This window comes from Salmo salar, chromosome 13, assembly GCF_965601325.2.
Source record: "Salmo salar chromosome 13, fSalSal1, whole genome shotgun sequence".
NCBI lineage: Eukaryota > Metazoa > Chordata > Actinopteri > Salmoniformes > Salmonidae > Salmo > Salmo salar.
The window spans coordinates 31,501,484-31,528,726 of record NC_138303.1 but is presented as its reverse complement, the minus strand read 5'-3'; the positions used below and the strand labels follow the sequence as shown (position 1 = coordinate 31,528,726).

At 44.0% G+C, this 27,243-nt stretch overlaps 1 protein-coding gene across 3 annotated transcripts; it reads left to right on the top strand.

The window, feature by feature from the left end:
* Nucleotides 1–55: 55 nt before the first annotated feature.
* On the top strand, nt 56–27,243 carry LOC106566846 (DENN domain-containing protein 2C). Of its 3 annotated transcripts, none has more exons than XM_014135318.2 (19): nt 56–424; nt 8,034–9,252; nt 10,272–10,396; nt 13,294–13,415; nt 13,520–13,660; nt 14,193–14,271; nt 14,508–14,552; nt 14,799–14,986; nt 15,235–15,344; nt 15,721–15,790; nt 16,109–16,186; nt 22,173–22,313; nt 23,090–23,238; nt 23,513–23,690; nt 24,288–24,329; nt 25,158–25,266; nt 25,707–25,952; nt 26,130–26,216; nt 26,302–27,243. In XM_014135318.2, exons 2-19 carry the CDS (start codon nt 8,276–8,278, stop codon nt 26,325–26,327), a joined length of 2,913 nt encoding a protein of 970 aa, XP_013990793.1. In that variant the 5' UTR covers nt 56–424; nt 8,034–8,275; the 3' UTR covers nt 26,328–27,243. The 3 variants fall into 3 exon arrangements, with proteins under 3 accessions (XP_013990793.1, XP_013990792.1, XP_013990794.1); XM_014135317.2 differs by having other exon boundaries at nt 56–542; XM_014135319.3 differs by lacking the exon at nt 56–424 and adding an exon at nt 5,981–6,146.

Genomic DNA, 27,243 nt, shown 5'->3' with positions numbered 1-27,243 from the left:
GGATACAAATGACATATTCCTGTGATTGTGTCAATCTGCCTACTAAAGCCAGTCGTCGATGACAGCAGGAGGTGGTGACGTTTTAGCTCCCAGGATCAATATGGAGCCCCCTAAAAACTCTCACTTGGTTCGAGTTGTGCTACTAGCAAATTTTTCGGTGCCTGCTTATTCCTTGCTGTCCAAGATTGGTGGACGGTAGTTGGAAGAAAACAGAAGTTTTTGGTCTAAAATAAGACATTTCGGTGATACAGTAGTTAGCTACTGCTAGCTTTAGCGGCTAATCAGCTAACAAGGACTAGTGTGTGGCTAACTAGCTAGCTAGCTCGCGAACTAGCGACTGAAATGAAACGCCCGATTTGGAAGTCATCGTGATTTACTTCTGTGGGAAACACTTGTAATGACTCAACTAAGACGGAAAATATAGGTAATACTGATGTCTAAAACTAAACACAGGGAACAGGTCTAATTTGCTGCTTACAATACTTGATTTGCTATTTAAGAAGTTGGGATTGCTGCAAGCGGACCTCGAAAGCAACACACTGGTAACGTTAATATATTTCCCTACGATTCAGTGGATTAAAAGTAAAGCAAAATATTTACTGTCAGAGATTAGGCGTCTTGCTTGGTGTCCCCGTTATCTGGTCTCATATTTCATTTGCTGATGAGCTGCTACTAATGATCAGTAACGTGTTGCTGATCCTTTGTCACAATCAATTAATAAAAAATGAGTGCTGGTGTTATTGAAAGAAAGTCCTAAAAGTTATCTTAATTTCAGCTAATTCACCAACAAACCATGTCATGCACGGTGTGATTGATATATTTTTGTTGAGTTAATCTATGTAATTAAATATCCTGGTTAGGATAATCTTAATTGGATGTAAACAGCACAACTCTTCTCTTCATGAATTTACAAATAAATTATGGCAGGCCTGAGATCAGAGGGGTATACTACAAAGCAAGATCAATGAGTTAGCTATCCCAAGGCCGGTAGATAGCGATATTGAGTCTTTTCATTTTAAGGTAGAAACACATTATATGCAGCCGGCAATACATTCGTATCCCTAGTGGACCAGTTGGTACCTAAAACATTAAACATTCAGGCTGCATAGGCTTCAATTTCCTCAGAAACTTTATTAATGTGATAAGAAAAATAAAACGGGGAAAATATTCATACTTTCCATATGAAAACCATTTCCAGCACCATGCTAGTGGCTAAATGTTAATTTCAGATGGTGTGCATCGCGTTCAGCCAATCGGGTTGAAACTATCAGATCAAGGGTGCTTTTTCTTTTACACCTGCTGGTTGTAGCTAGATACTGTAACGACCCTGGGTTTGTAAGCGCGGAAATCGACTGTGCACGAGCATGCTTTTGCGGCACAGTCGATAGCGCGCTAGACTTCGGGCTAGAAGGTCGAGGGTGCGAGACCTGCTCCCTGCTGTTTCATTACATTGGTGTCAGAAGTGATCGAACCTTGCATCCACGACAGTGCGTGTGCTTGGCTGGTGAGCGCATTCCTGTAAGACGTAGAGTCGCAAGCTAGCGCGAGGACGCACTCTTTGAAAAGAGGGAGTAGTGTAACGACCCTGGGTTTATAAGTGCGGAAATCGACTCTGTCGCACGAGCATGCTTTTGCGGCACAGTCGATAGCGCGCCGGACCTCGGGCTAGAAGGTCGAGGGTTCGAGACCTGCTCCCTGACTCTTTCATTACAATACATTTTGAGCAAAGATTATGGATATACTGACAAGATACTTGTCTCTCCTCCCCAAAAATGGGAGTCGTTGTCCTCAAAGCGGCACGGCGTGCTGGCTAGCTTCCGCCTATCCTTTGGATTGGTGGATACATCTCATTATTGTAATCCTTTTTTGAATATTCGATGATGTGGTCGAAGTCAAACGCCTGTATTCAATGGATAGTGAAAATATGTTACTACACTCAGAATGGGAATGTGAGAGCAGTAGGATAGTAATCTGAAATGCGGGGGAAAAGTGACACTGTTTTAATAATGAAGCCGGCTCAGAACTCCCTTGATTCCTAAACCAACACAAAAGTTAGAGTACCCTCTTGTGTCCTGGCTGTAATTGCATCTACTACTGCATAATAAATGCCTGACATAGGAATGTATAGACTTAGTCCATCAAAAATAAAAAAGTATCCCCTTTACTTTTAGTTCTAACTCAAAGATTTTCAACCCGCTACACTCTTCCCCTCTTTAAATTGTGTCTCCTGACATTACTCATTGTCTGTAACTGAGTGGGTTCTGTATGGGCTTCGGATGTTAGGTCTCCACACTTGGTAGGTTGGCTGTCCAAGTGTGTCATAGGTTAGTATGCCCCATGGTTTTTGGATCTGTTGGGATCTTCTGACATCCATCCCTTCCTCTATGCACTGCTGATCTGAATCAGTGAGGTCATTCATACATGACAAACCATTCAAATCAAATCAAAGTGTATTTGTCACGTGCGCCGAATACAACAGGTGTAGACCTTACAGTGAAATGCTAACCAATAGTGCAAAAAAGGTATTAGGTGAACAATAGGTTAGTAAAGAAATAAAAACAGTAAAAAGACTGAAAAATAACAGTGGTGAGGCTATATACAGTAGCGAGGCAATAAAAGTAGCGAGGCTACATACAGACACCGGTTAGTCGGGCTGATTGAGGTAGTATGTACATGTAGATATGGTTAAAGTGACTATGCATATACGATGAACAGAGAGTAGCAGTAGTGTAAAAGAGGGGTTGGCGGGTGGTGGGACACAATGCAGATAGCCCGGTTAGCCAATGTGCGGGAGCACTAGTTGGTCGGCTCAAGTGAGGTAGTATGTACATGAATGTATAGTTGAAGTGACTATTGCATATATGATAAACAGAGAGTAGCAGCAGCGTATAAAGGGGGGTTGGGGGGGGCACACAATGCAAATAGTCCGGGTAGCCATTTGATTACCTGTTCAGGAGTCTTATGGCTTGGGGATAAAAACTGTTGAGAAGCCTTTTTGTTCTAGACTTGGCACTCCGGTACCACTTGCCATGTGGTAGTAGAGAGAACAGTCTATGACTGGGGTGGCTGGGGTCTTTGACAATTTTTAGGGCCTTCCTCTGACACCGCCTGGTGTTGAGGTCCTGGATGGCAGGCAGTTTAGCCCCAGTGATGTACTGGGCCGTACGCACTACCCTCTGTAGTGCCTTGCGGTCAGAGGCTGAGCAATTGCCGTACCAGGCAGTGATGCAACCATTCAGGATGCTCTCGATGTTGCAGCTGTAGAACCTTTTGAGGATCTCAGGACCCATGCCAAATCAATTTAGTTTCCTGAGGGGGAATAGGCTTTGTCGTGCCCTCTTCAAGACTGTCTTAGTGTGTTTGGACCATTCTAGTTTGTTGTTGATGTGGACACCAAGAAACTTGAAGCTCTCAACCTGCTCCACTACAGCCCCGTCGATGAGAATGGGGGCATGCTCGGTCCTCCTTTTCCTGTAGTCCACAATCATCTCCTTAGTCTTGGTTACTTTGAGGGATAGGTTGTTATTCTGGTACCACCCGGCCAGGTCTCTGACCTCCCTCTAGGCTGTCTCGTTGTTGTCGGTGATCAGGCCTACCACTGTTGTGTCGTCTGCAAACTTAATGATGGTGTTGGAGTCGTGCCTGGCCATGCAGTCGTGGGTGAACAGGGAGTACAGGAGGGGACTGAGCATGCACCCCTGTGGAGCTCCAGTGTTGAGGATCAGCGTGGCAGATCGTTTTTTTTGTCTCATTGTCTTGAGTTTCGGGAGCACCATATTTCCTTTCAACATGATCCTCTCTCCCTTTGGCATTGACCCCATCCTCATTGTTTGGTTCTTCTAGGATCTCTGATTCTTGCTCCATGTTCTCATCCTGACTACCTTCTGTATCCTGAAAACGGGGATGAAACGCATAGACCTGTTCTGTCAGTGATTTTTGTCTGAGGTCTTGGGTGTTCTGTGCTTGCAACAGGGTTAACTCCTTGGGACCAGATGGCTTCCTCCTCATCAGTCTGCTGAAGTTTCATCCCCATCTCCTCCATGTTCTGTGTTTGACGTTCTTTTTCAAGCAGGCTGTTTCCTCTCTTCCAAGGTCTCATGTTCCACAGGTAGGTCATTCATTAACATCAACATGTTGCGATGGAGCACTCTGATGCCCTTGGCACCATTCTCCTTTTCCACCTTGTAGACTGGTCCTTCCCCAATCTTCTCTACCACCCTGCCTCCCAGTAGGCCTGCCATTTGCCCGGTCCTCCTCTCTCTGACATATTCTTCACCAAGATTCTGTCTCCAGGTTGGAGGGCCACTGCCTTTGCACCATGGTCGTAGTTTCTTGTGCTTTTACCCGAGGACTTTTGACTGTTTTCAGATGCAACTCGGTAAGCTTCCAATATTTTGGTGGCCCAGTTCTGAGCATAGACTGGGTGTGACACCTGTTCATCAGTCTGATTGAGGCCAAACAACCGGTCAATGGGCAGGCGAGGTGGCTAGCCAAAGAGAAGGAAGTATGGTGAGAAGCCTGTTGCTTCGTTACGAGTGCAGTTGTATGCATGTACGATATGAGGTAAGTGGTCTTTCCATTTGTGAATCATTTTCTTCAGGAAGAGTGCGAAACATCTGTAGCGGCGTAAGATTAATCTGTTCCACTAGGTTTCTCTGAGGATGATCTAGCGTTGTGCGGGAGTGGCCGACCTCTGCCAGCTCCTGAAGGCTTCCAAAGAGTTTGTTTTCAGATTCCCAGCCTTGATCGTGGTGGCACCTCTTGAGGATATCCGATTTTCTCTGCTGCTGTCTTTGCAGACTTGTTGCGGGTGGCGTAAGTCTGTGTAAACCCTGTGAAATTATCGACTGATCCTAAGATGTATTCATCCCCCCCCCCACACACACACACACGTAGAACAGTATTTTGAGACCAACTCAAAGGGAGCAATTGATGTGAGCTTGCCCATTGGAGCTTTCTGTGGCACATTTGGTATTTTTTGCTTGATGCAACTACATTTCTTTGTGACATAGTCCTGAACTTCTTGTTGAATAAATGGCCAATAAAATTGCTCTCTCGTCAGGTGATCAACCTTATCTGCACTCACATGCCCCATGTCATTATGTAGGTGTTTCAACACAGTGGCCTTGAATGTTCTAGTGATGACTAACCAACCTTTCTGTCAAGGATTCCATTCTTAGTCTGCAGTTTGGTCCACTCATGCAGCAAGCGTTTGGCTCTCACACACAGTTGTCTTTTCTCTGTGTCTATTGGTTGTTGCCTTTTTAACATAGCCATCTGGAGACAACTCCAATATAAAGTGTTTTTTTTCTCAAATTTGCCAGGATGTCACGTGTCCTACTTATATGAGGAACACTTGTAACAACTTAAGCATTATGAAACTTATATTCGATCAAATAAACCTCATGTAGAAAAAAAGCCATTAATTGACCTCCATACCAAAAATATTTTCTTCAAAAAAAATGTAACCTTTATTTAACAAATTCTTATTTACAATGACGGCCTACCCCGGCCAAACCCGGACGACGCTGGCCTATGGGACTCCCAATCACGGCTGGATGTGATGCAGCCTGGACTCAAACCAGGGACTACAGTGATGCCTCTTGCACTGAGATACAGTGCCTTAGACTGCTGCACCACTCGGGAGCGCAGCGGGTGAAATGAAGAAAAAAAACACCTGCTGGATGGAGACAGATTTTCAGCTGAGTTGGGCCTCTCTCTTCCTCTCTGATTTGTGTCTCGTCTGGAACATTTTTAGCATTTTATCTAAGCCTTTTCCTAACCTTAACTTAATTCGCCTATTCTGCCATGTTACTTCTCCTAACCTTCTGCGTAAATTCTCCTAACCTGCTATGTTACCGGCAGACCTGCCCTGAGAACAGTCTTGGTTTCCACTAATGCGAAACAGCGCTGCTTTAGGTTAGTGGTGAAAAAATCGACTGCTGCAAGCTGATTGGCTGAATGCGATACACACCATCCGGGATTAGCATTTAGCCACTCTAGCATGATGGTGGAAAATGGTGTTTCATAAGGAACACATTTTCCAATTTTCTTTCATGTCTTTTCGCCATTAAAGTTGAGGACATCGAAGCATATGCATCCTGAGTGGATAATGTATTGCCGGCTGCGTAAAATGCATTTGGATGGTAAGATAAACGACTCAATATTGCCATCTGTCGGCTTTTGTTCAATAAGTTAGCCAGCTAACTTGCCTAAGTCTTCTGAAATAACTTTGAATTTTTTTGAAATATAATCATTAAATGGGCATGGCCTCATTGACTCAACAACCAAAAACACATCTAAGTTTAGCTTTCTTAATGTACCAGAAAATCAATAGTAATTTCTGGTTGTTCATCAAAGTTAGCTGGCTAACCCATTGATCCTGCTTTGTAGTATACCCCTCTGTCCAGTGTGAGAAGGAAAATAGATTCCACATTACCTAATAGAAACTACATTTACTGTTTTAAGAGAAACCAGACTCCATACCCTTTCTCTGGTACCCCACCTAGGGCAAGTTCAGTCATGCAGCAATTCTTGGAGAGGGTGGTTTAGCTGTGGTTGTTTTGAAGGTGCAATTAGGTTTTATCTTGGTAGGTTTGGGTCTTGATGATCCCTGTTTGGATTTTACTGGGGTGACACTACAAGTTCAAAGGTACCCTGGAATGACAACCTGACCATCCTTCATGACTGTTAAAATTCTAATTATAGCTGGTAAACAATACTGAAACCAAAGCTTCTAACTGGGTGAAAGTCTCCTAACCATAATTATGGACAGTTGGTTGATGCTTTCTTCCTTAGTCTTAGGAAATGCAGGATAGGCCTTCCTGTATAACACACAGTTTTCAGTGTAGGATGTCCTGGCTGTGAGAGTACACTACATATTTTAGATTTATGTCAAACCAAACAAAAGGCATAATTTGCGGAGCCTGAATGACGACTGTCTCTGGTCAAATTGATTCCCTAGCCTCCTCCTAGCTGGCTCTGCTGGAATGCAGCACAGAATTATTATTATCATGAGCAGCACTGTGGAATTTCACCATGTCTCCCTTCTCTAAATGCTTTCAGCTTTCAAAAAAATGTGCAACGTGTCCAAGAACTTTGCTTCCAGCAAACAGAGTACAGTAACTAAATTGGAAAGGAATCTGCCCGGAACAGGAGTTTGAATATATTTAGGGAAGATTTCACATAGGGACTTGGGCCTCACCATACAGTTTGGATGGTACATACAATGAGGGGCCTGTGCAAGATCATGAATATGAGTATTGCATGCCAAACTGTTCAGTTGTAGTTTTAGCACAAGCTAAACCCAATATGGAGCAATTCACTGTAAAGGACTCAAAATGTAAATGTTTCAATTGTCTGTTCCTATCAAATAGGAATAGCAATATATAACACATTTTACAGTAATACAACATTACTGTGGTTGTGATATGGATTAACCGGAATCATCAAGAATTTATCTTAATTGTTTGTCACAGGCCCTTTGTGCGTCATTGCTCCTATCTTCAGTTAATGTTTTCACGGCTTTAAGGCCTAGATGTGCTGAAGTCGGCATAAGCATACTTGAAATATCTGTCCTTCCTCATCCACTGAAAGAGATGTTTGAGATAAGAGTAAATTAGATAAAATGTTTTAATCTATCATGGTGTTCTGTAATGGGACAGCTGTGGTTAAGGATGGGAGAGAGGGACAGCCAACTCTCCGGGGGGGGGGGGGGGGGGTGGCGGCTCCCTGACTGACTGACACCCCTCTGGCTGCTAAAAGCTCCGGCGCCTTGTTCCTGCCGTTGCCTTCTTTTCTTCTCCGGGTTTTATTTTTGGCTACTGACCTTGACAGGAGCCTATCCTCTCCAGCTTCCTCCGGCCAAACACATCCCGTACGCCTTCCACTACATCAGGAGTGTGCTGTTGAAATAGTGTTGTCCTTCTCACTAGATTGTACATTCTCTTCGACAGGTTTCTCTTTGCTTTCTCTTCGGAGTGTTGTTTTGAAGCGTTAATGGATGAGTAACCTTTGTGTCCTTTGCTTTGCAGGTCTTTCTTTAATAGGAAAGGAGGGAAAAGAGCAGACTCTGTTTAAAGGAAGAGTGGTTTAAAAAGAAAAGGATAGAACACAGACCCCTGTAAAACTCATTGCCTTCCATAGGCTACTGTGGCTAAACCAGCAGCAGGACAGACTCACTGTGTTTAACAGTGTCTGTCTGTACACCGGAAGGGCCCTCATGCCTCCACCAACCATGCAGTGAGGGTGAGCTGGCAGTGTGCCCCCTCTCACCATGCTGGCTTTGGGCTTAGAGCAGGGGAGAGGAGAGGGGAGAGGTGGACGGGGCCAGGCTAATGTGGCCTGGCAGGCACCACCCTCAGGGAGGCCTCTAACCCAGGAGCCAGAGAGGACTCTAACCAATGATCCAGGGAGGCTTCTAACATACGACCCAGGGAGGCTTCTAACCCACAAACCAGGCCTCAACATCAAGCAGAAGATCTCTCAGTGGGAAGGCCTCTGTCAACCAGACAGCGGTGGGAAGGCTGATAGGGTCAAAGCTCATGTACCAGTTGTATCCCAATCACTTTCTGGGGATGTCCTGGATAACGGAGTATGTAGTGACAGTAGGAGAGGCGGACCTCACGGCAAAGCTAAAAGCCTGGGTTTAGATTTCAGGGAAAACCTACAAGCACGGGGCATACACACAGGCGTCAGCAGAAAGTTGGATCCCCCTCAGAATCACTCCTGTTTCAGTAAGACTTCAACTGCAATACCAGAGTCCAAGCCATTTATAGCGCCTTTGCAATCTCTTACAACAGACACTACAAACATTTTCCAATTAGATAGGATAATCCCCACCAATGGTGAACTGAAGGTGGGTGGTGTGTTGGAAGTTAAGTTTACCAAACACCTACCTCTGTCAGTTGATGACCATGGAGAGAGCCTGCCCCCAGGGAATTTCTATACCTCAAGGGGCTTCTGGCGGAGGCTGGAGGGTGACGAGTTGTTCTGGGAAAAGGGAAGAAATACCTCAGCAGAGCCTCAGAGTTCTGTGGGTCCAGTGACTCACCCTCCACTGAAACCACAACGGACGTTTCAGTATCAAGGAGCAGACGGCACCCCAACACACTGGGTCCAATGGAATAGCAGGACTCCATTTGCCAACCAATCCAACACCAAGAGCAGTGGCATAACCCACCCACCTAGCTTCCCACCACCCCTGTGTCCTGTCAGCCGTGGCAATGGGTTTTCCAGACACAAAAATAGCAGGTAAGATCATGATACCGACACCACAAGGCTAAATCTAAAAGATCAGTGGGCGTGAGTTATGCCAGAGTAGAATAGAGGAGGTCTTTAGTTTGCCATTTTAAACATAGAAAGGTTTTAGCATTTTCCTTTCGCAATGGCTTTAGTTAAAGGAAAACATGTTTTTGTATTTCGAACAACCAGGTTAACAATTACTTGGGGTGAAAGTCTTTCTCTGTCCTGAGCTATTGTGCTCTCTCTCATACAGTGTCCTTAGTTCTAAATGTAGCATTGTTTTATGTTAAGTCTGAAAGAAGGAGAACGAGAGTGTTTTTGAGGCACAGTTTGCATGAGAGAAGGATCAGAGTCTAGCATTTGGGCGGCCTCCAGGTGTGATGTCACATGATCTTTGGCAGCATTGCAGACCATTGTCTGGATATGGCTTACTTCCACAGCATCCAACGGTCCAGGGGTCACATTTGGTTGTTTTAACACACACACACACACACACACACATAACACAACACACACTGGCCTTGATTGTTGTATTCCACTATTGTAGTCTCTTTATGGGGGCAATTCCACACGAGCACACAGTAAGGTTTCACATAAAACCTGGCTTTGTAACATCTACAGACTCAGTGTTGAAGTGTCTTTAACAAAGGCTAGGGTAAGGCCTAAATTTCACAAATTTCCCAACTTGAATACATTTTTTCTCAATCAATCTATTAGGCCTACTCTTGTATCTCTTTCCTGCTGTCTCCTGCTCACACTCTCCGTATTGACCTTAACTATTATCCACGTGTTCAATATATTTTGCTCTAAGCTCTCCTTGCTTCTATTTAACACCCTTTTTCTCAGCTTTACTTCCTCCCTGACTCGCCTTCCTACGGTCTTTATCATCTTCACTATCAACTTGCGAAAACCCTTTCAATGCCGAGACCCTTTGGCTGAACGTAAGCGGACAATACATTGAATAATACATTGAACAATAGCCTGCTGACTGGCCCCGTCTCATGTCCCCTCTCCCTCCCTCTTCACAGGAAGTCCTTTGAGTTTGAGGATGTGGTGCGGTTGACAGCGCAGCAGGACACACTGGGAAGTGAGGCCAAGCGCTCCAGTCTATACCACGCCTTCTCTGACGACAATTTTTATGAGGACATTATCTGTGAGTTCCTCCCTTGACACAAACCGAAAAAAGATACTTCACTAGGGTTTTTTCTGCATAGAAAATTCTTGGGCGGACCGCCTAAGTGTTTTTTAGGATATTTTTTTCTGGGTTGAAAAAAAAGCTTAAATTACTAAAACCATATATTGTATGTCAAAGATAATGGTCTTATACATTTTTAAATAAGATCATCTTTGAGAAGTAACAATCACCAAAATAAAAGCTATAAAGTCAGGGAGAATCAAAAATTCAAAAAATGATGCATTCAGGAGTATTTTTGTCATTGATTTTGTTATAATGTTTGAGTCAGTCAGATAGCATAATAACATAGCATAAGTCATTGCAAAATGTTTAGAATTGCAGATATATCAACAACAACAAAAAATTGTCAGCAATTTCTGCTCTCCGCCCCATGGCAAAATTTGTAGAATTGTAGGAAATTAGCTTCAACAGCAAAATGTTGTCTTTGCAGCCAAGAAGGCCTTTAATATATTCGGTAAGTCAGCACGCCATTGGCCATGCCCACTGCCACGGCCCCGCCACACCCACCACCTAAGCCACATTTTGATCCAGAAAAACCCTTACTTCACCAAGGCAGCCTTAAGGCATCTGCATGCTTCCTAGCGGAAACAGTTCAGTAGAGTTTGTGCATATATTATGATGACATTTTGTGACATTTTTGTTTGTTTTGGACTTCGGTGAGGTTTTTTTGGGCTGATCGGGCACACGTTTTTTCTGGAGACAAGCCGAAGTTCAGAGCCGAAGTCTACGTCCCGTCGTCGGTGATGGGTCAACAGTAGGGATTCTTCAATAAAGTCTTTGTTGTCATTCAACGAGAGACGAGAACATTGAGAGGTCAGAAATAGCTAGACATGCGAAATTGACTAAAGAACAGAAGTTGTGTTTTTGAGAAATGCCATCAGTAAGCAATGCAGTGGATGAAGGCGGGGCAAGAGCATGGTGAACGGACAGATGTGATTATAGACAGCGAGGAAGAAGGAGAAGAGCCGAGTGTAGTGGGAAGATGTATGTTGAGGAAGAATGGCGTCAGACACGATAAAGAAGAATCTGGACCAGTAGGAGTGACATTTTGGGAGAAAGTGGACCCTTATCTTTTGGCAGATCCATTTGTGGTTTCAGGGTGGGTGAGAATGGAGTTGGGTGTAGTTGAATTAGTGAATGTAACCTGTAGTGGACTTGTGATATTTGTTTGTGTTACTTCTGACCAGAGGGAGAAGGCACTTTGTGTCACGCAACTTGGGTCAAGATCTGTTTCTTGCTTTGCTCTTAGGAATAGGGCACAATTGAAAGGAGTCATTTCTGGGGTAGCGTTAAGTGTGGAGTTGGAGCAATTGAAGTTGAAAATTCCTGGTGTTTTGTGATGCCTGCCATTTGGTGCAACACAGAGCTGGTGGGGAGCGTGGTGAAACAGAGCAGTCATTGTCAGTCCTTTTGTGTTTTGAGTCAGTCTACCAGACAAAGTCATGTTAGGATATATCAGTTATCCTATTAGCGCTTTTGTCTAGAATCCATTGTGCTGTTTCAGGTGCAACGTTTATGGTCATGTAGCAGTATGGAGGAGGGAGATTGCAATATGTGGGGAGTGTGTAGGAGGGCATGGGACAGAGGATTGTGTAGTTTTGGTGGATAAAGTTGTGTGTGACAATTGTAGGGGTGCTCATGTTGCTGGGGATCAGAAGTGTCAGGTGTGAGAGAGGCAGATTGAATTGGCCAGAGTCAGAGTAGTGCAGAGGGTGTCCTATGCTGAGGCAGTGAAGAAAATGGAGGAGGATGGGGTGAGGGATCTTGAGAGGATCCCAGTGAGCAGTAGATTTTTGCCAGTACAGAGGGATGGAGTGAGTTACTCTTCAGTAAGAAATGGAAAATAAATCACAGAAAATAGATGTTTTGGGGGAAGCTGCAGAGAAGTATTTGGGTATACAAGATTTTACTTCCCGAAGAGTTACAGGGTGTGTTGGGGGGGGGGGGGGGTGTCCCGTCCACCCAGGCAGTTGGCATGGTTCAGGAACAGATCTGGTCAAAGTAGTGGAATGGGGTAGTGGGTTTTTAATGAGTGTAGGTGGCAGTTTCAGAGAAGTACCTGGGTGTATGAGATTTTACTGCAGAAGAGTTAATGGGGTGGAGATGTATATTTTTATGAAATAGTGGTATATAGCTGTAGGGTTAGTTTCTGGTGCAATTTATTTATATTTTTTTACTTTTAGGAACAGGAATAATTAAGATAATTGAATGTAGGTAGGCCGTGACTGGCCTCACACGTTAGAACAGTAGTTGGCTGTATATGCACCATTTTAAGTTGGACGTGATCTGCCAACCCAGTCCCAAAGAAGAACAACAAGAGACAACTAGTTTTCATGCACATTGAAAAATACTGCACCAAACATCTTAGTTAGATGTAAAATTGCACGACTAAGATCTCTTTGGGAAAAACATACAAATGAATGAGCGATTTCTTGAGTTATCTTCAATTCATTCTGATTGCGGCGTCTCAAAATGAACAGTACTATTGCCACTTTTTTTTCTTGTTTTTTCAAGTGAAGGTCTTTTATTAAGGGAGTATGCGAGCACACTTGTTCGGTTCGGCACCAGCCAAACTGAAGCTTGCTGACGCCTTTAGTTGCCTTACAATATCAGGAACCTTTAATATAAGATCCGTTCTTTCCTTATTTCTCTCTTCGTAACAACTGATAAAGAAAAAGGTGGGATATAGATTTTCTCAATATTGACAACTGTCAAGTCCCTTTCTGATCAGTGGTGGATGGGAAAGAAAGGCAGCCATTTAAGACCACTTTGACTTAGTCATGGACTATTAGCAAATATCTACTGTATGTATACTGTGTATGGCATCTATCTCCCTCACCTTTGACCATGTCCAGCTGAACCCCTGACCAGAGACAACCCATATGAGGATGTCAAGCCGTCTCCTGCTATGTGTCTCCCCATTGGGCGTCCCCGACCCTGGACCATGGCACAGAGACAGAACCCTCTCACCCCAAAGGTAGTAATGACAGCTGTTACAGGAAATGTGAAACAATTAGTATAATATATATTTTTTAAAACATGCTTTAATCTTTCATTAACACCATGTCTCCTGTGTCGCAGCTTCCTCCCAAGCCTCTCACATTGCGGGTGGAGAGGAAGGACTCACTGGCAGCGACACAACCCTCACCTACAGAAGCCCCCCCTAGACCTGCCTTACCCAAGCGACCCACAACCACCCATAAAACACACAGACTGCCTCAGGTAAACACACACAAGCATTTCATAAGCTTTTTCTACAACGTGGAAATTGTATTACCTCAAACTACTACGGAGGTTGTATGTAATTTTGACTCTCTGAGTGGGAAAAGCATGCTATTAGGTGGATTGGTCTGTTTGCATGACTACACATTAAGAAGCCAAGCTAGTGTTGTAGGTCTACACTCCGTTGTCAATTTGGAGATAAGTCTGAGCTTCCTGTGTGCTTGGCTCTGGATCCAGGTCACTCATTCTACTGCTCAAGTTGAAACTTGACTGATGGCCCTATACAATCCAAACCAAACCAGTGCCCATTAGAAAACAACCTTTTTCAGTGCAACAAGGAAGTGTGCTTAAATCACATTTATTTGATTGGCCACAATTTTTTTTACTAGGTTAAGTGGCCAGACATGTGATGATATATCACATGAATGTGATTTTTATTTGTATCAGATCAGTGTGTGTGTGTGTGGTGTGTGTGTGTGTGTGTGTGTGTGTGTGTGTGTGTGTGTGTGTGTGTGTGGTTTCCGTGATGCAGTATGTCAACAAGATTCATGTGATCTTCAACACCAAGCAAGGGAAGAAGAGAGTGAAGAGCCAGGGAGGTTCAGCTCGAGGTATGACAATTATTACCCTTCAACTTGTCTACAAGATGTAGATAAACTGCTCTCTGTAAAGACCCAGCGTTTTGAGATACATTACGTCACTGTTACAAATACAGTACAAAGACACTGTCAGTCTCCTATGATGTCTCTTTCTTTCATCCCTTTATTACACTCCCGTCTCGCTCTTTCTCTGTGTCTATGTATCTCGCAAGCGCACACTCTCACTCTCTTTCTCGCTCTCTGAACAGAGGAGACCAGTGGAACTGAAAGTGACCCAGAGGACAACACTAAAGGTACTACTATAGCATTGACCTGATACTTGTCAAATTGTCATTCATATTGAAAGTGAGATTTCACTCTCAAATAAATGTTTGGCAGACATTTTGAGAATGTTGAGTTCAGTCAATGTCCTACGCCGTCTACACTCATGTAGATCCATCCGTTTTCCATTCACATTTAATCAAAGAGAGATGTATGATCCTGTTCCCAACCAGATTCACTTATTAGGTATTTTGAAAAATGTTCACTGTCTCCACCAGGAGGGTCCAGGCGCTCAGTCTATGTTCAGTCCACGCTAAAGCGGAGACCAGGCTACCGCACCCTGGAGAAAGACCTGATCCAGCTCCAGCAACAGCAGCTCTTTCAGTTCTTTGTGGTGGTGTCACTCCGAAAGAGTTTTTCAGGAAACACCTACACCCCTGAGATCACGCAACAGTTTCCCAACCAGGTTATTGTCAATTGAAACCAATTAAAGCCAACCTCTTTCAGATGGGGGCAACAGAGCTAGGCGGATAGACCCACTTACACATTTTTTTATAGGGGAAATACTGCTTGATGTACCATGGATGGGCTCAGCTCAAAGGAAACCCCAGAATGTTTTGTTTTGTTAGTTACCATTGTACTATTGTTTCTGTTTTGCTGGCCAGGGAGTAAAATTAGACGCTCTGTATCTTTATCCTTTCTTAACCGCTATAGTTTGAGAAGTCTTCTCGTCACTCCCGTGAAGCTGACGACCGGCTGAAGGCCATTCCCATGTTCTGCTTCCCAGACTCTCAGGACTGGCGGCCTTCTGCAGACCTGCACAGGTAAGCTTCTGTCATATTCACATTATGGTAACAGTATGTAGCAGTGGTGTTACAATAAGGGTATTCATGTAATATAAATATTCATACAACCACTTAATATGAGCATTGGACCAGGTAAAACATTTCAAAAGTAGCAACGTTTTTGTAATAATCATTGTGCTAAAATTAAGTTATTATATGATGATATAAGAATTAAGTCCAAGACATATCCAATGAAAGGCAGATTATCTAGTGATTCAGACAAAGAGGAACATGATTGCGGTTCATATGCCATGCTTTGTCTTTTCCCCCCAGGGAGAGTGCACTAGAACACTGCTTAACTCTATCACATTGTGCATCTCTGTCCTATTGTCTATGCTTTTATCCGTCTTTCTAGTGAAACCTTCTCCTTTGTCTTGACGGGAGAGGATGGCAGCCGGTGGTTTTGTTACTGTCGTAAGATCCTGGTGAGTGTGTGTGTATGAGTCATTACGTTGTGTGTGTGAGGACTAGGCAGTAAAGTGCTTACGCAACATCTCTAAGGGATATACTACAGTCATAGGCCGTAAAACCTCTGAATCAGTGACCCAAACTAAACCTAATTTCCCATTTGTCCACGTGTTAAATCCATGACTGTACATTTAATGTTAGATTTGTGTGTTTTAAATGCATTGCACTGTTACCCTTGGAATGCCAGGGTTGATACAGTGTTGCAATAATATTGTTGATACTGAACGGCAGGGTTGGTTTTCATGCTGATTTCCGTGTTTATTTGTGCCTTTTAGCCAAGCGGAAAGGGGAAAAGACTGCCTGAAGTTCACTGTATTGTAAGCAGGCTGGGCTGCTTCAACCTGTTTGCTAAGGTAACCAGCAGTGTGATTAAACTCTTCATATAATTAAGCAATAAGGCCGTGTGTGTGTGTGTGTGTGTGTGTGTGTGTGTGTGTGTGTGTGTGTGTGTGTGTGTGTGTGTGTGTGTGTGTGTGTGTGTGTGTGTGTGTGGTGTGTGTGTGTGTGTGTGTGTGTGTGTGCAGCAAAAAAAAGAAACGTCCTCACTGTCAACTGCGTTTATTTTGAGCAAACTTAACATGTGTAAATATTTGTATGAACATAAGATTCAACAACTGAGACATAAACTGAACAAGTTCCACAGACATGTGACTAATAGAAATGTAATGTGTCCCTGAATGAAGGGGGGATCAAAATCAAAAGTAACTGTCAGTATCTGGTGTGGCCACAAGCTGCATTAAGTACTGCAGTGCATCTCCTTCCCATGGACTGCACCAGATTTGCCAGTTCTTGCTGTGAGATGTTACCCCACTCTTCCACCAAGGCACTTGCAAGTTCCCGGACATTTCTGAGGGGAATGGCCCTAGCCCTCACCCTCCAATCCAACAGGTCCCAGACGTGCTCAATGGGATTGAGATCTTCGCTGGCCTTGGCAGAACACTGACATTCCTGTCTTGCAGGAAATCATGCACAGAACGAGCAGTATGGCTGGTGGCATTGTCTTGTTGGAGGGTCATGTCAGGATGAGCCTGCAGGAAGGGTACCACATGAGGGAGGAGGATGTCTCCCCTGTAACGCACAGCGTTGAGATTGCCTGCAATGACAACAAGCTGAGTCCGTTGATGCTGTGACACACCGCCCCAGACCATGACGGACCCTCCACCTCCAAATCGGTCCCGCTCCAGAGTACAGGCCTCGGTGTAACGCTCATTCCCTCGACGATAAACGCGAATCGGACGATAAGCGCCAATCCGACCATGACCCCAGGTGAGACAAAACCGCAACTCGTCAGAGAAGAGCACTTTTTGCCAGTCCTGTCTGGTCCAGCGACGGTGGATTTGTGCCCATAGGCGACGTTGTTGCCGGTGATGTCTGGTGAGGACCTGCCTTACAACAGGCCTACAAGCCCTCAGTCCAGCCTCGCTCAGCCTATTGTGGACAGTCTGAGCACTAATGGAGTGATTTTGCATTCCTGGTGTAACTCGGGCAGTTGTTGCCATCCTGTACCTGTCCCGCAGGTGTGATGTTCGGATGTACCGATCCTGTGTAGGTGTTGTTACACGTGGTCTGCCACTGCGAGGACGATCAGCTGTCCGTCCTGTCTCCCTGTAGCGCTGTCTTAGGCGTCTCACAGTACGGACATTGCAATTTATTGCCCTGGCCACATCTGCAGTCCTCAGGCCTCCATGCAGCATGCCTAAGGCACATTCACGCAGATGAGCAGGGACCCTGGGCATCTTTCTTTTGGTGTTTTTCAGAGTCTGTAGAAAGGCCTCTTTAGTGTCCTAAGTTTTCATAACTGTGACCTTAATTGCCGACTGTCTATAAGCTGTTAGTGTCTTAACGACCGTTCCACAGGCGCATGTTCATTAATTGTTTATGGTGCATTGAACAAGCATGGGAAACAGTGTTTAAACCCTTTACAATGAAGATCTGTGAAGTTATTTGGAATTTTATGATTTATCTTTGAAAGACAGGGTCCTGAAAAAGGGACGTTTCTTTTTTTGTTGAGTTTATATATATATGTGTGTGTGTGTGTGTGTGTGTGTGTGTGTGTACCTTTTATCTAACTAGGTGAGACAGTTAAGAACAAATTCTTATTTCCAATGACGGCCTAGGAACAGTGTGTTCAGGGGCAGAATGACAGATTTGTACCTTGTCAGCTCGGGGATTCGATCTAGCAACATTTCGATTACTGTTCCAACGCTCTAACCACTAGGCTACCTGCCATATATTGCTGTTCTTATGCACACGCAATGCTGTGTGCCTCGATACAGCCATTAGCCTTGGTATTTTGGCCATATACAGTGCATTCGTTAAATATTCAGAGCCCTTCCCTTTTTCCACATTTTGTTACGATACAGCTTTATTCTAAAATGGATGAAACAAATAATACTCAATCTACACAATACCCCATATTGACAAATCGAAAACAGGTTTTTAGAAATGTTTGCAAATGTATTACATTTTTTTTTTAAGTATACCTTATTTACATTAGCATTCAGACCCTTTGCTATGAGACTCGAAATTGTGCTCAGGTGCATCCTGTTTCCATTGATCATCCTTGAGATGTCCACCTGTGGTAAATTCAATTGATTGGACATGATTTGGAAAGGCACACACTTGTCCATATAAGGTCCCACAGTTAACAGTGCACGTCAGAGGAAAAACCAAGCCATGAGGGCGAAGGAATTGTCCGTTGAGCTCCGAGGCAGGATTGTGTCAAGGCATGGATCTGGGAAAGGGTACCAAAACATTTCTGTGGCATTGGAGGTCCCCAAGAACACAGTGGCCTCCATTATTCTTAAATGGAAGAAGTTAGGAACCACCAAGACTCTTCCTAGCAGGCTGCCAGGTCAAACTGAGCAATTGGGGGAGAAGAGCCTTGGTCAGGGAGGTGACCAAGAACCCGATGGTCACTGACCGAGCTCTAGAGTTCCTCTGTGGAGATGGGAGAACCTTCCCGAAGAACAACCATCTCTGCAGCACTCCACCAATCAGCCCTTTATGGTAGTGGCCAGATGGAAGCCACTCCTCAGTAAAAGGCACATGACAGCACTCTTGGAGTTTGCGAAAAGGCACCTAAAGACTCTCAGAACATGAGAAACAAGATTCTCTGTTCTGATGAAACCAAGATTGAACTCTTTGGCCTGAATGCCAAGCGTCACATCTGGAGGAAACAGGGCACAATCCCTACGGTGAAGCATGGTGGTGGCAGCATCGTGCTGTGGGGAGGTTTTTCAGCGGCAGGGACTGGAAGACTAGTCAGGATCAAGGGAAAGACGAACTGAGCAAAGTACAGATCCCTGATGAAAACCTGCTCCAGAGCACTCAGGACCTCAGACTGGGGTGAAGGTTCACCTTCCAACAGGACAACAACGGTAAGACAACGCAGGAGTGGCTTCAGGACAGCTAAGACAACGTAGGAGTGGCTTCGGGACAAGTCTCTGAATGTCCTTGAGTGGCCCAGCCAGAGCCCGGACTTGAACCCGATCGAACATCTCTGGAGAGACCTGACATAGCTTCAGAGGATCTGCAGAGAAGAATGGGAGAAACTCCCCAAATACAGGTGTGCCAAGCTTGTAGTGTCAAGAAGACTTGAGGCTGTAATCGCTGCCAACAGTGCTTCAACAAAGTACTGCATAAAGGGTCTGAATACTTACGTAAATGTATATTTCAGTTTTTTTTATATACATTTGCAAAAAAAATGTTTTGTCATTATGGGGTATTGTGTGTAGATTGGGGGGGGGGGGGGGGGGGGTAACGTAACAAAATGTGGAAAAAGTCAAGGGGTCTGAATGCTTTCCGAATGCACTGTAGCACAAACGCCTGAGGTTCCTTACTGCTATTATAAACTGGTTACCAACGTAATTAAAACCATGGCTTTCAGCCAATCAGCATTCAGGGCTCAAACCAGTTTATAAAATACATTTTACCATGCTTGTACACAGATTCAAAGGGTTCAAATTAAAGTCTATTCAAATGTCCTAGCTAATCAGAATGGTGTGTTTTGAGAATGATCATTTATATATTTTAGGATGTGTTATGTTCCACCCATTTTTGAGTCTGTTCAGGCAAGAGGAACATGTGTGAATTTATTGTAAATAACAGTTTTGTTCATAGACAATGAAGCAAGCAGCTAGTATGTTATGTAGTCCTGGTGTAGTCCTTTGTTGATACTTGTCATCAGGATATTCTTTGTGTTTAGGGGTGTAGTTATGGAGTTATATACTGTAGGCTTGTCACGAAGGCAACATTTTACAAACTATACGATACCAGGCCAAGTATCACAATACCGAGTAGTATTGCGATACTACGGTGTAAAAAAATCTGTGGCCGAGCTCTTTCTAAACGTTCTCCAAAAACCTCCCACTGAAACTCCCACTTAAATTCAATGTTTTGAATAGAACTTCACACTGTTCAGTGTACAGTTCCAGTCAAAAGTTTGGACACCTACTCATTTCTCTTTATTTTTAGCAAAGGGAAATGACGGTCCATCATTATTTTAAGACATGAAGGTCAGTCAATCCAGAACATTTTAAGAACTTTGAAGAACATTTTTTCTTCAAGTGCAGTTGTTAAAAACCATCAAGCGCTATGATGAAACTGTCTCTCATGAGGACCCCTACAGGAAAGGAAGACCCAGAGTTACCTCTGCTGCAGAGGATAAGTTCATTAGAGTTAACTGCAACTCAGAAATCGGCAACTAACTGCACCTCCAGATTGCAGCCCAAATAAAGTTCAAGTAACAGACACATCTCAACATCAACTGTTCAGAGGAGACTGCGTGAATCAGGCCTTCATGGTTGAATTGTTGCAAAGAAACCACCACTAAAGGACACCAATAAGAAGCAGAGACTTGCTTGGGCCAAGAAACGGGGGCAATGGACATTAGACTGGTGGAAATCTGTCCTTTTGGTCTGATGAGTCCAAATGTGAGATTTTTGGTTCCAACCTCCGTGTCTTTGTGAGGCGCAGAGTAGGTGAACTGATGATCTCTGCATGTGTGGTTCCCACCATGAAGCATGTAGGAGGAGGTGTGGGGCTGCTTTTCTGGTGACACTGTCAGTGATTTATTTAGAATTCAAGGCACACTTAACCAGCATGGCTAGCACAGCATTCTGCAGCGATACGCCATCCCATCTGGTTTGCGCTTAGTGGTACAATCATTTGTTTTTCAACAGGACAATGACCCAAAACACACCTCCAGGCAGTGCAAGGGCTATTTGACCAGGAAGGAGAGTGATGGAGTGCTGCATCAGCTTATTAAAGAGCAGCGATCCTATCGAGCAGTGTGCGGATTTCTTATTTTTCCTCATCTTGTTCAACTGTTACTGTGCACCTGCAGCGGAGATGGCTCAGATGTTCGAGTGCCTTTTTTGAATTTTGAAAACGTTAGGCACCAAACAGAATTGAAGGGACACCAGAAAGAAATATATTTTTGATATAGGCCTAATGTAAGTCTAAACTATGTGAATCCTACCTTTTTGAAGCACATCTCATGAGTAGTACAGTTTTCCTTTCTTCTTGTGCCAATCAAATTTGCCTAAAACTACTGTCATGTTACCAGGTTGTTAGCTGTTGTTTGTTATCAAACCAATAATTAGTGACCCTGGATCAGTTTCAAACGGCCTGTGACATGGTTTGTGAAATTATATAAAATGCGTGTGAATCCCAATAGAACGAAAAAGATCCGGTGGTATGGGTCTTTTTTTTTTAATGGTTTAGGCTAGAGACGAGCTGTTTTCTTTGCTGTAAAGCTGCAATCAATCATGTTACAAAGCAGTGCTCCATTTTCCCTCTGACACTCAGAGGCTGCATGACAGTGACCTTGCCTAGTCTACTTAGACTGGTCTGTGCTCTTGGTTATAACAAGCGATGAAATTATACAATGTGTCAACATTGCTCGCTGCTCCAATGTTACAAATGCAAGAACTGAAGACTCATCAGGGTCTGCATCCCCCCTCGCTATCACTGCTAAATTATATGTATTTTTTAAATGACGGCGGAATAAACACGCATGAAGAGCGGACGGAGAGAAGCAGGATAGGGGATGCGGCTGGCTGATTACAGCTGCCACACGTGATATGCACATGAAAGTGAAGTGGATATTATCGGACCTGCACATTCAACAGACTAGTGGTTGTTGCTTCAATTCAACAAAATTGACTTTATAAACATTTTATAACAGGCGCCAGCAGGTTCTTAGAAAAAATCTGTAGTATCATATGAAACGGTACTACGGTATTCTAAAATGTTGGTATCATGACGTTTTTGTACCGTGATATTACCGTGGTACCGGTATACCGTGCAACACTAATATACTGTGTGTGTTTTCAGATCTTGGAGGAGGTAGAGCGGCGCAGGGAGATCTGTCCAGCCCTAGTGTCCCCCTTCATGCGTAGCGTCATGGAGGCTCCTTTCCCTGCCCCTGGACGCACCATCACACTCAGGAGCTTCCTCCCGGGCTCAGGAAATGAGGTAACACAACCACACAACTAAGAGGACCTCTAGGACTCCATGTAAAGAGTAACTACAGGGGGAGATGGGGCAAAAGTCTGTCCTCTCCTCGACGACTTCATCTTCCTCTCCTCCGTGATCCGGAAACTGCAAAGTGGTCGCCATATGTAGGAGAGTGTCAATTCATTAATAGGCGAACAGAGGAGTGTCTTCCTCTTCTCGATAGCCGCCTCCCGCCGAGGAAGCACAAGTGTATCCTCCCGGCGTGTAAGTCTTTCAAAATCCGCAACACCCCCTTTGAATCAGCAGTTTTCGCGAAGGAGAAAAGCATGCACACATTTAAAAGCGATACACTACTTATCCTTTTACATATTAAATGTTTTGCACAACTAGCGACATTTTTACTACTTTACACATTTATTTTGGGAATCAGCCCCTGCAAACCAAATTTGCACGATGACGTGCTAGTGGAGGAGAGTCCCATTTCATACAAGCACATTTGTTTCCTCCCCTCCTCGATTACATTTGACCTTTTTCAAAAGTAGGCAAGGATTCGAGCAAAACAAATAAAAAAAATCTCCCAGGGAGTTCGGAGAAGTAACAAGAGGAGTGACACCGTTTAGTTAAGTTCCTACCTCTTTATTGCAGACACTATGTCAACAACATCCGCAATCATGTGCAATGTCTCTGCCCAGCAATCAACTATTGTTGTAAGAGTTGTATTTGGTCAAATAACTGAGCAATAGCCAACCTGTGTGTTTGTTTGTGTGTCGTTGTGTGTGTACTTGTGTGATCAGGTGCTGACGCTGTGCCGGCCGGTAGACTCAAGGCTGGAGCATGTGGACTTTGAGAGCCTGCTGCAGTGCCTGAGCGTTGGGAGACTCCTACAGGTGTTTGCCTCTCTGCTACTGGAGAGGAGGGTCATCTTCATTGCTGACAAACTCAGGTAAGGAGTTTCCTCTAGTACACACAGGTTCACTGTCGTCTCCAGCTCGGCTTGGGTGACAGTAGGAGGGCAGGAACAACATACCACTGGTCCAGGGTGGAATGTATTGTGTGCTTTGCTCTCCTGTTGGTCGGTGTAAAAGTACATAGTGTAGTCTTAGTGAATGGTATTATACAGACCGTATGGACTCCATATATTTCACATGCGTTGTCTGTAAAGTGGGTGCCTCTTCTCAGGAGTTCAACATCTCTTCATCCCTCTCTCTTCTCTTCAGTGTGCTGTCTCGTTGTGGCCATGCCGCGCTGGCGCTGCTCTACCCGTTCACCTGGCAGCATACATTTGTGCCTGTGCTGCCCGCTAGCATGCTAGACATCAGCTGCTCTCCCACTCCCTTCCTCATGGGGGCGCTGGCGCCCTGCCTGCCCGAGCTTCTGGAGCTGCCCATAGAGGAGGTCAGTGACAAAGGTCACCGTCTGATTTCCAGTGGCTAGTCACTAGATGGCCATGCTACAAAGGAAAACATTTTCTATTTCGTCAGAATTGATGAGCAAGTACCCGACTGACTAGTTCCTTGATATAGGGTTAGGGTTACTTAGAAATCTGTTGCGCACAGTTGTTTACCAGACTTAAAGGTAGACTCCGTGATATGACGTAGATGCAGAAAGTAAACCGCATAGGGGGTCAATTTCCACAACAACTAAGAGAGGTTAAGCGCAAGGTTCAACTTCTCCGCTGTTTTGGTCCTGTGGCTAACACGCTGTAACGCAGATACTGTAGGTGACTGTGAGAGCGAAGTGTTGCATCTCGCTCATCTCAATATCTGTGGTGCTGTTAGTGGCAATGTCATTTCGCTGAGTCTACCTTTTAATAAAGTATTATACTGCCACCTAATGGTAGTTCTATGAACGTCTTTACAGTAGGACTAACAAAGTGTTACCAACAGTTAATGGTAGAAAGTCTCTGATGTCTAATTCAAAGCCCAATACATTTGACCTGCGTTAATTTTGTCATTGATAATTTAAAGGTTCTGTCTCTGTTTTGCATTCTAGGTGCTTATTGTGGATTTATGTATGGACAAGTTTGTCAAACAGGTGTGTATTTAATTGCAACTCATGAAAGATAGGTGTGGTTCCAAAACACAACTGAATAGGGTATGAGGAACACTTTGTCTGTGCATGTCTGTGTTCCAAGTGACAGTGTTGAATATTAATGCAACTTGATGATTTCACACATACCAGAGCTTGACTATCTTGGATGTAATCCAAGTTCATATAGTGAGAGTATTTAATAGTAGTAGCTATGGAGTTTCGCTTCTTTCTCACTCAGAGATCCTATTGGGCTGCTGATATTGATGGCTAGTTTCTATGACAACCATTTTTAATGCATAGGTCAGGAATGTTCAACTTTGATGGGGGTGGAGGCCACAAAAAATTGGAACTCATCATGAGGTGCTGCAGTGGCACGCGGGTCTGCAAACCCACATATGCAGTCAGAGTGAAAGTACATAGTGTAGTCTTAGTGAATGATATTATACAGGCCCTAGCCTTTTGGGGGCCCTTGTTAGACTAACTTACCCAATCTAAAAAAAATGTTTGCCTACATAGGCTAATTGTGTGACTGTCAGTGACTGACATAACAAGATAAAAACAGCTGATGCACAACCAAATTTCTATTTTGAACCTTGTACATTCTACTATTTTAACTCAACAGTAATTTGAGACACTGACTGACACCAATACCCCCACCCCCGTCCCCCCAACATCAAAATGTATTTTGCAGGCCGCCAGTTGTGCATCCCTGGCATAGGTGAATCACAGTACACAGGTAGCCAGTTGCCTTGTTTCACATCAGTAGTAGGCCATCTCTTGCATGATGTGAGTTGCCCTGGGCTGTCCTGTTAACTACTCCTTGTTTCCAAGCTTGGTGATGAGGACTGTATCTTGCCCAGTAAGCTTCAGGCTGCACTGCTGGAGATCCTGGAGGAGAGAGAGCAGATATTGAGGCAAGATGAAGGAGATTGCACAGGAGGTTTGCACAGCTACCTATTACTACATATTCATCTTGAAAATGGCCTCGCAGCCAAAACATTGAAGAAACAATGTCTCCTTTCAGTCCCCTTGTCTCTCTGTCCATGTGTTGGATATAGGGTAATTGTATAGAAAGCCAATTCTTGAAGCATCCTTCACTCGCCTCTCCATTTTAACACCATCTACATTATAAGTGACTGTCCCCCTCCCTATCTGTCTGTCAGGTAGCGTAGCCTAGGGCGGCAGGCCAGTAACCAAAAGGGCTAGTTCGAATACCCAAGCTGTCAAGAAGAAACATCTGTAGACGTGTTCTTAAGCAAGGCACTTAACTTTAATTTACTCCAGGGGCGCCGTACTACTATGGTTGCCCCAGTAAAACAACACATTTCACTGCACCTATCAGGTGTGTGTGTGTGACAATAAAACATTTATTCCCTGCAGGCCAGCAGTGTGGGCTGAGTTCCCTGGTGTCGGAGGCCTTTGTGCATTTCTTTGTGGAGCTGGTGGGCCACTACTCTCTCCATATGGGTGAGAGCAGCGCCAGCCGGGCTTGGGAGCTGCAGAGGGAGAGCTTCCGCAAGTCTCACCCCTCCCGCGGAGTCCGCCAGTTCTTGGAGCTCTTCATGGACACCCAGATGTTCGCCGGCTTCATCCATGACAAGGAGCTGCGCAAGGGAGGGGGCAAAGGTCAGGGAGAGGCCTATCAGTGGCCCCGTTGGAATACTTTGAGAATACGTTCTTCCTTCCTCAAACTAATCACCTCTTATCTGACATGACAGTCTGGGCTGGTAAAAGCAGTTCAGAAACACCTAAATGTATTTCCTTGCGTGATTTGTACTATGCTCTTTTCTCCCCCTCCCACAGGGCTTTTTGAATTTAGAGCTGCAGAATATCTGTCCTCAAACCCTGAGCCTGAATCTAGTGGGTTCCTCAAGGGACTCAAAGGACTCGGTTAGTAGTGCTCCATTGATAACATTCAATTCAACAAATACCCTTTTTACTGTGAGGTAAATTATTTTGTCCATTTTATTTTCAGGGATGAAATTCCTACCGAAGAAGTGACAATGTCAGCGGTCTGGTTGAAAATGCTTCTGTAGGAGAAGATGAGGATCTTCCGCGGGATTGGCCAAGACGTGTGCAAATGATGTCACGGATATAGATATGTACTTGAATCGATCAGAACATAACGGTGTTTGGCACATAGGCCCACAGTCTTAGATATAGGGCTCGGGTTGAGACAAGACCATACTCTAAAAGCACTCCATGCCAGAGTGAAGTGTGATTGTAATTGGAGGAAAACTGGAAATGTGCATTTATGTGCGAACAAGCTTCGATGAAGACTTGACATGGCAGAAGAAAGGCGGGAGCAAACACCATGTACTTATGAAATTTACACAAAACATTTCAGCTACAAGACTAACCCGTGCCTATTTGTGTTTTTGCTGTTCATTTTTTTTGTTTGGTTTTAATCAAGTGTTTTGAGTGTTTGCTCTCAGTGTTATGGATATAGTTATTTTTACATTTAGTTTTGAACTTGTCTAGTTGGAGAAAAATAAGGTAGCCTACTCTTGTTACCCTTCAGCACTCCGTTACAAAACAAAGTAAGAATAATTGTATTGTGTGCATGATTGTAACTTTAAATATGACATCACATTTAAACTGAGGTTAATGTATGTTTTCTCTGACATTTTGTTGTCCTTGACAAATGTTCCAAGTAATGTTTGAATCATTAAGATAATGCATTATATTGACATTTCTAACAGATTTTGAATAGCTCAATTCTGTATAGCTCATTCTGTAACAAAATATTTTGTTTACTATGTTTAGCTACTCTTATGCATTGTGAACTAAATATGACATTGTATGAACCTGTTTGAATACCTTAGCAAGTTGATATGACAGATGAAAGTGCTTCAAAGTTTGATAAAAACCTTGTTCCCATGTGGGTTTAGAAAGCCATAAACTAGTCACACCTCAA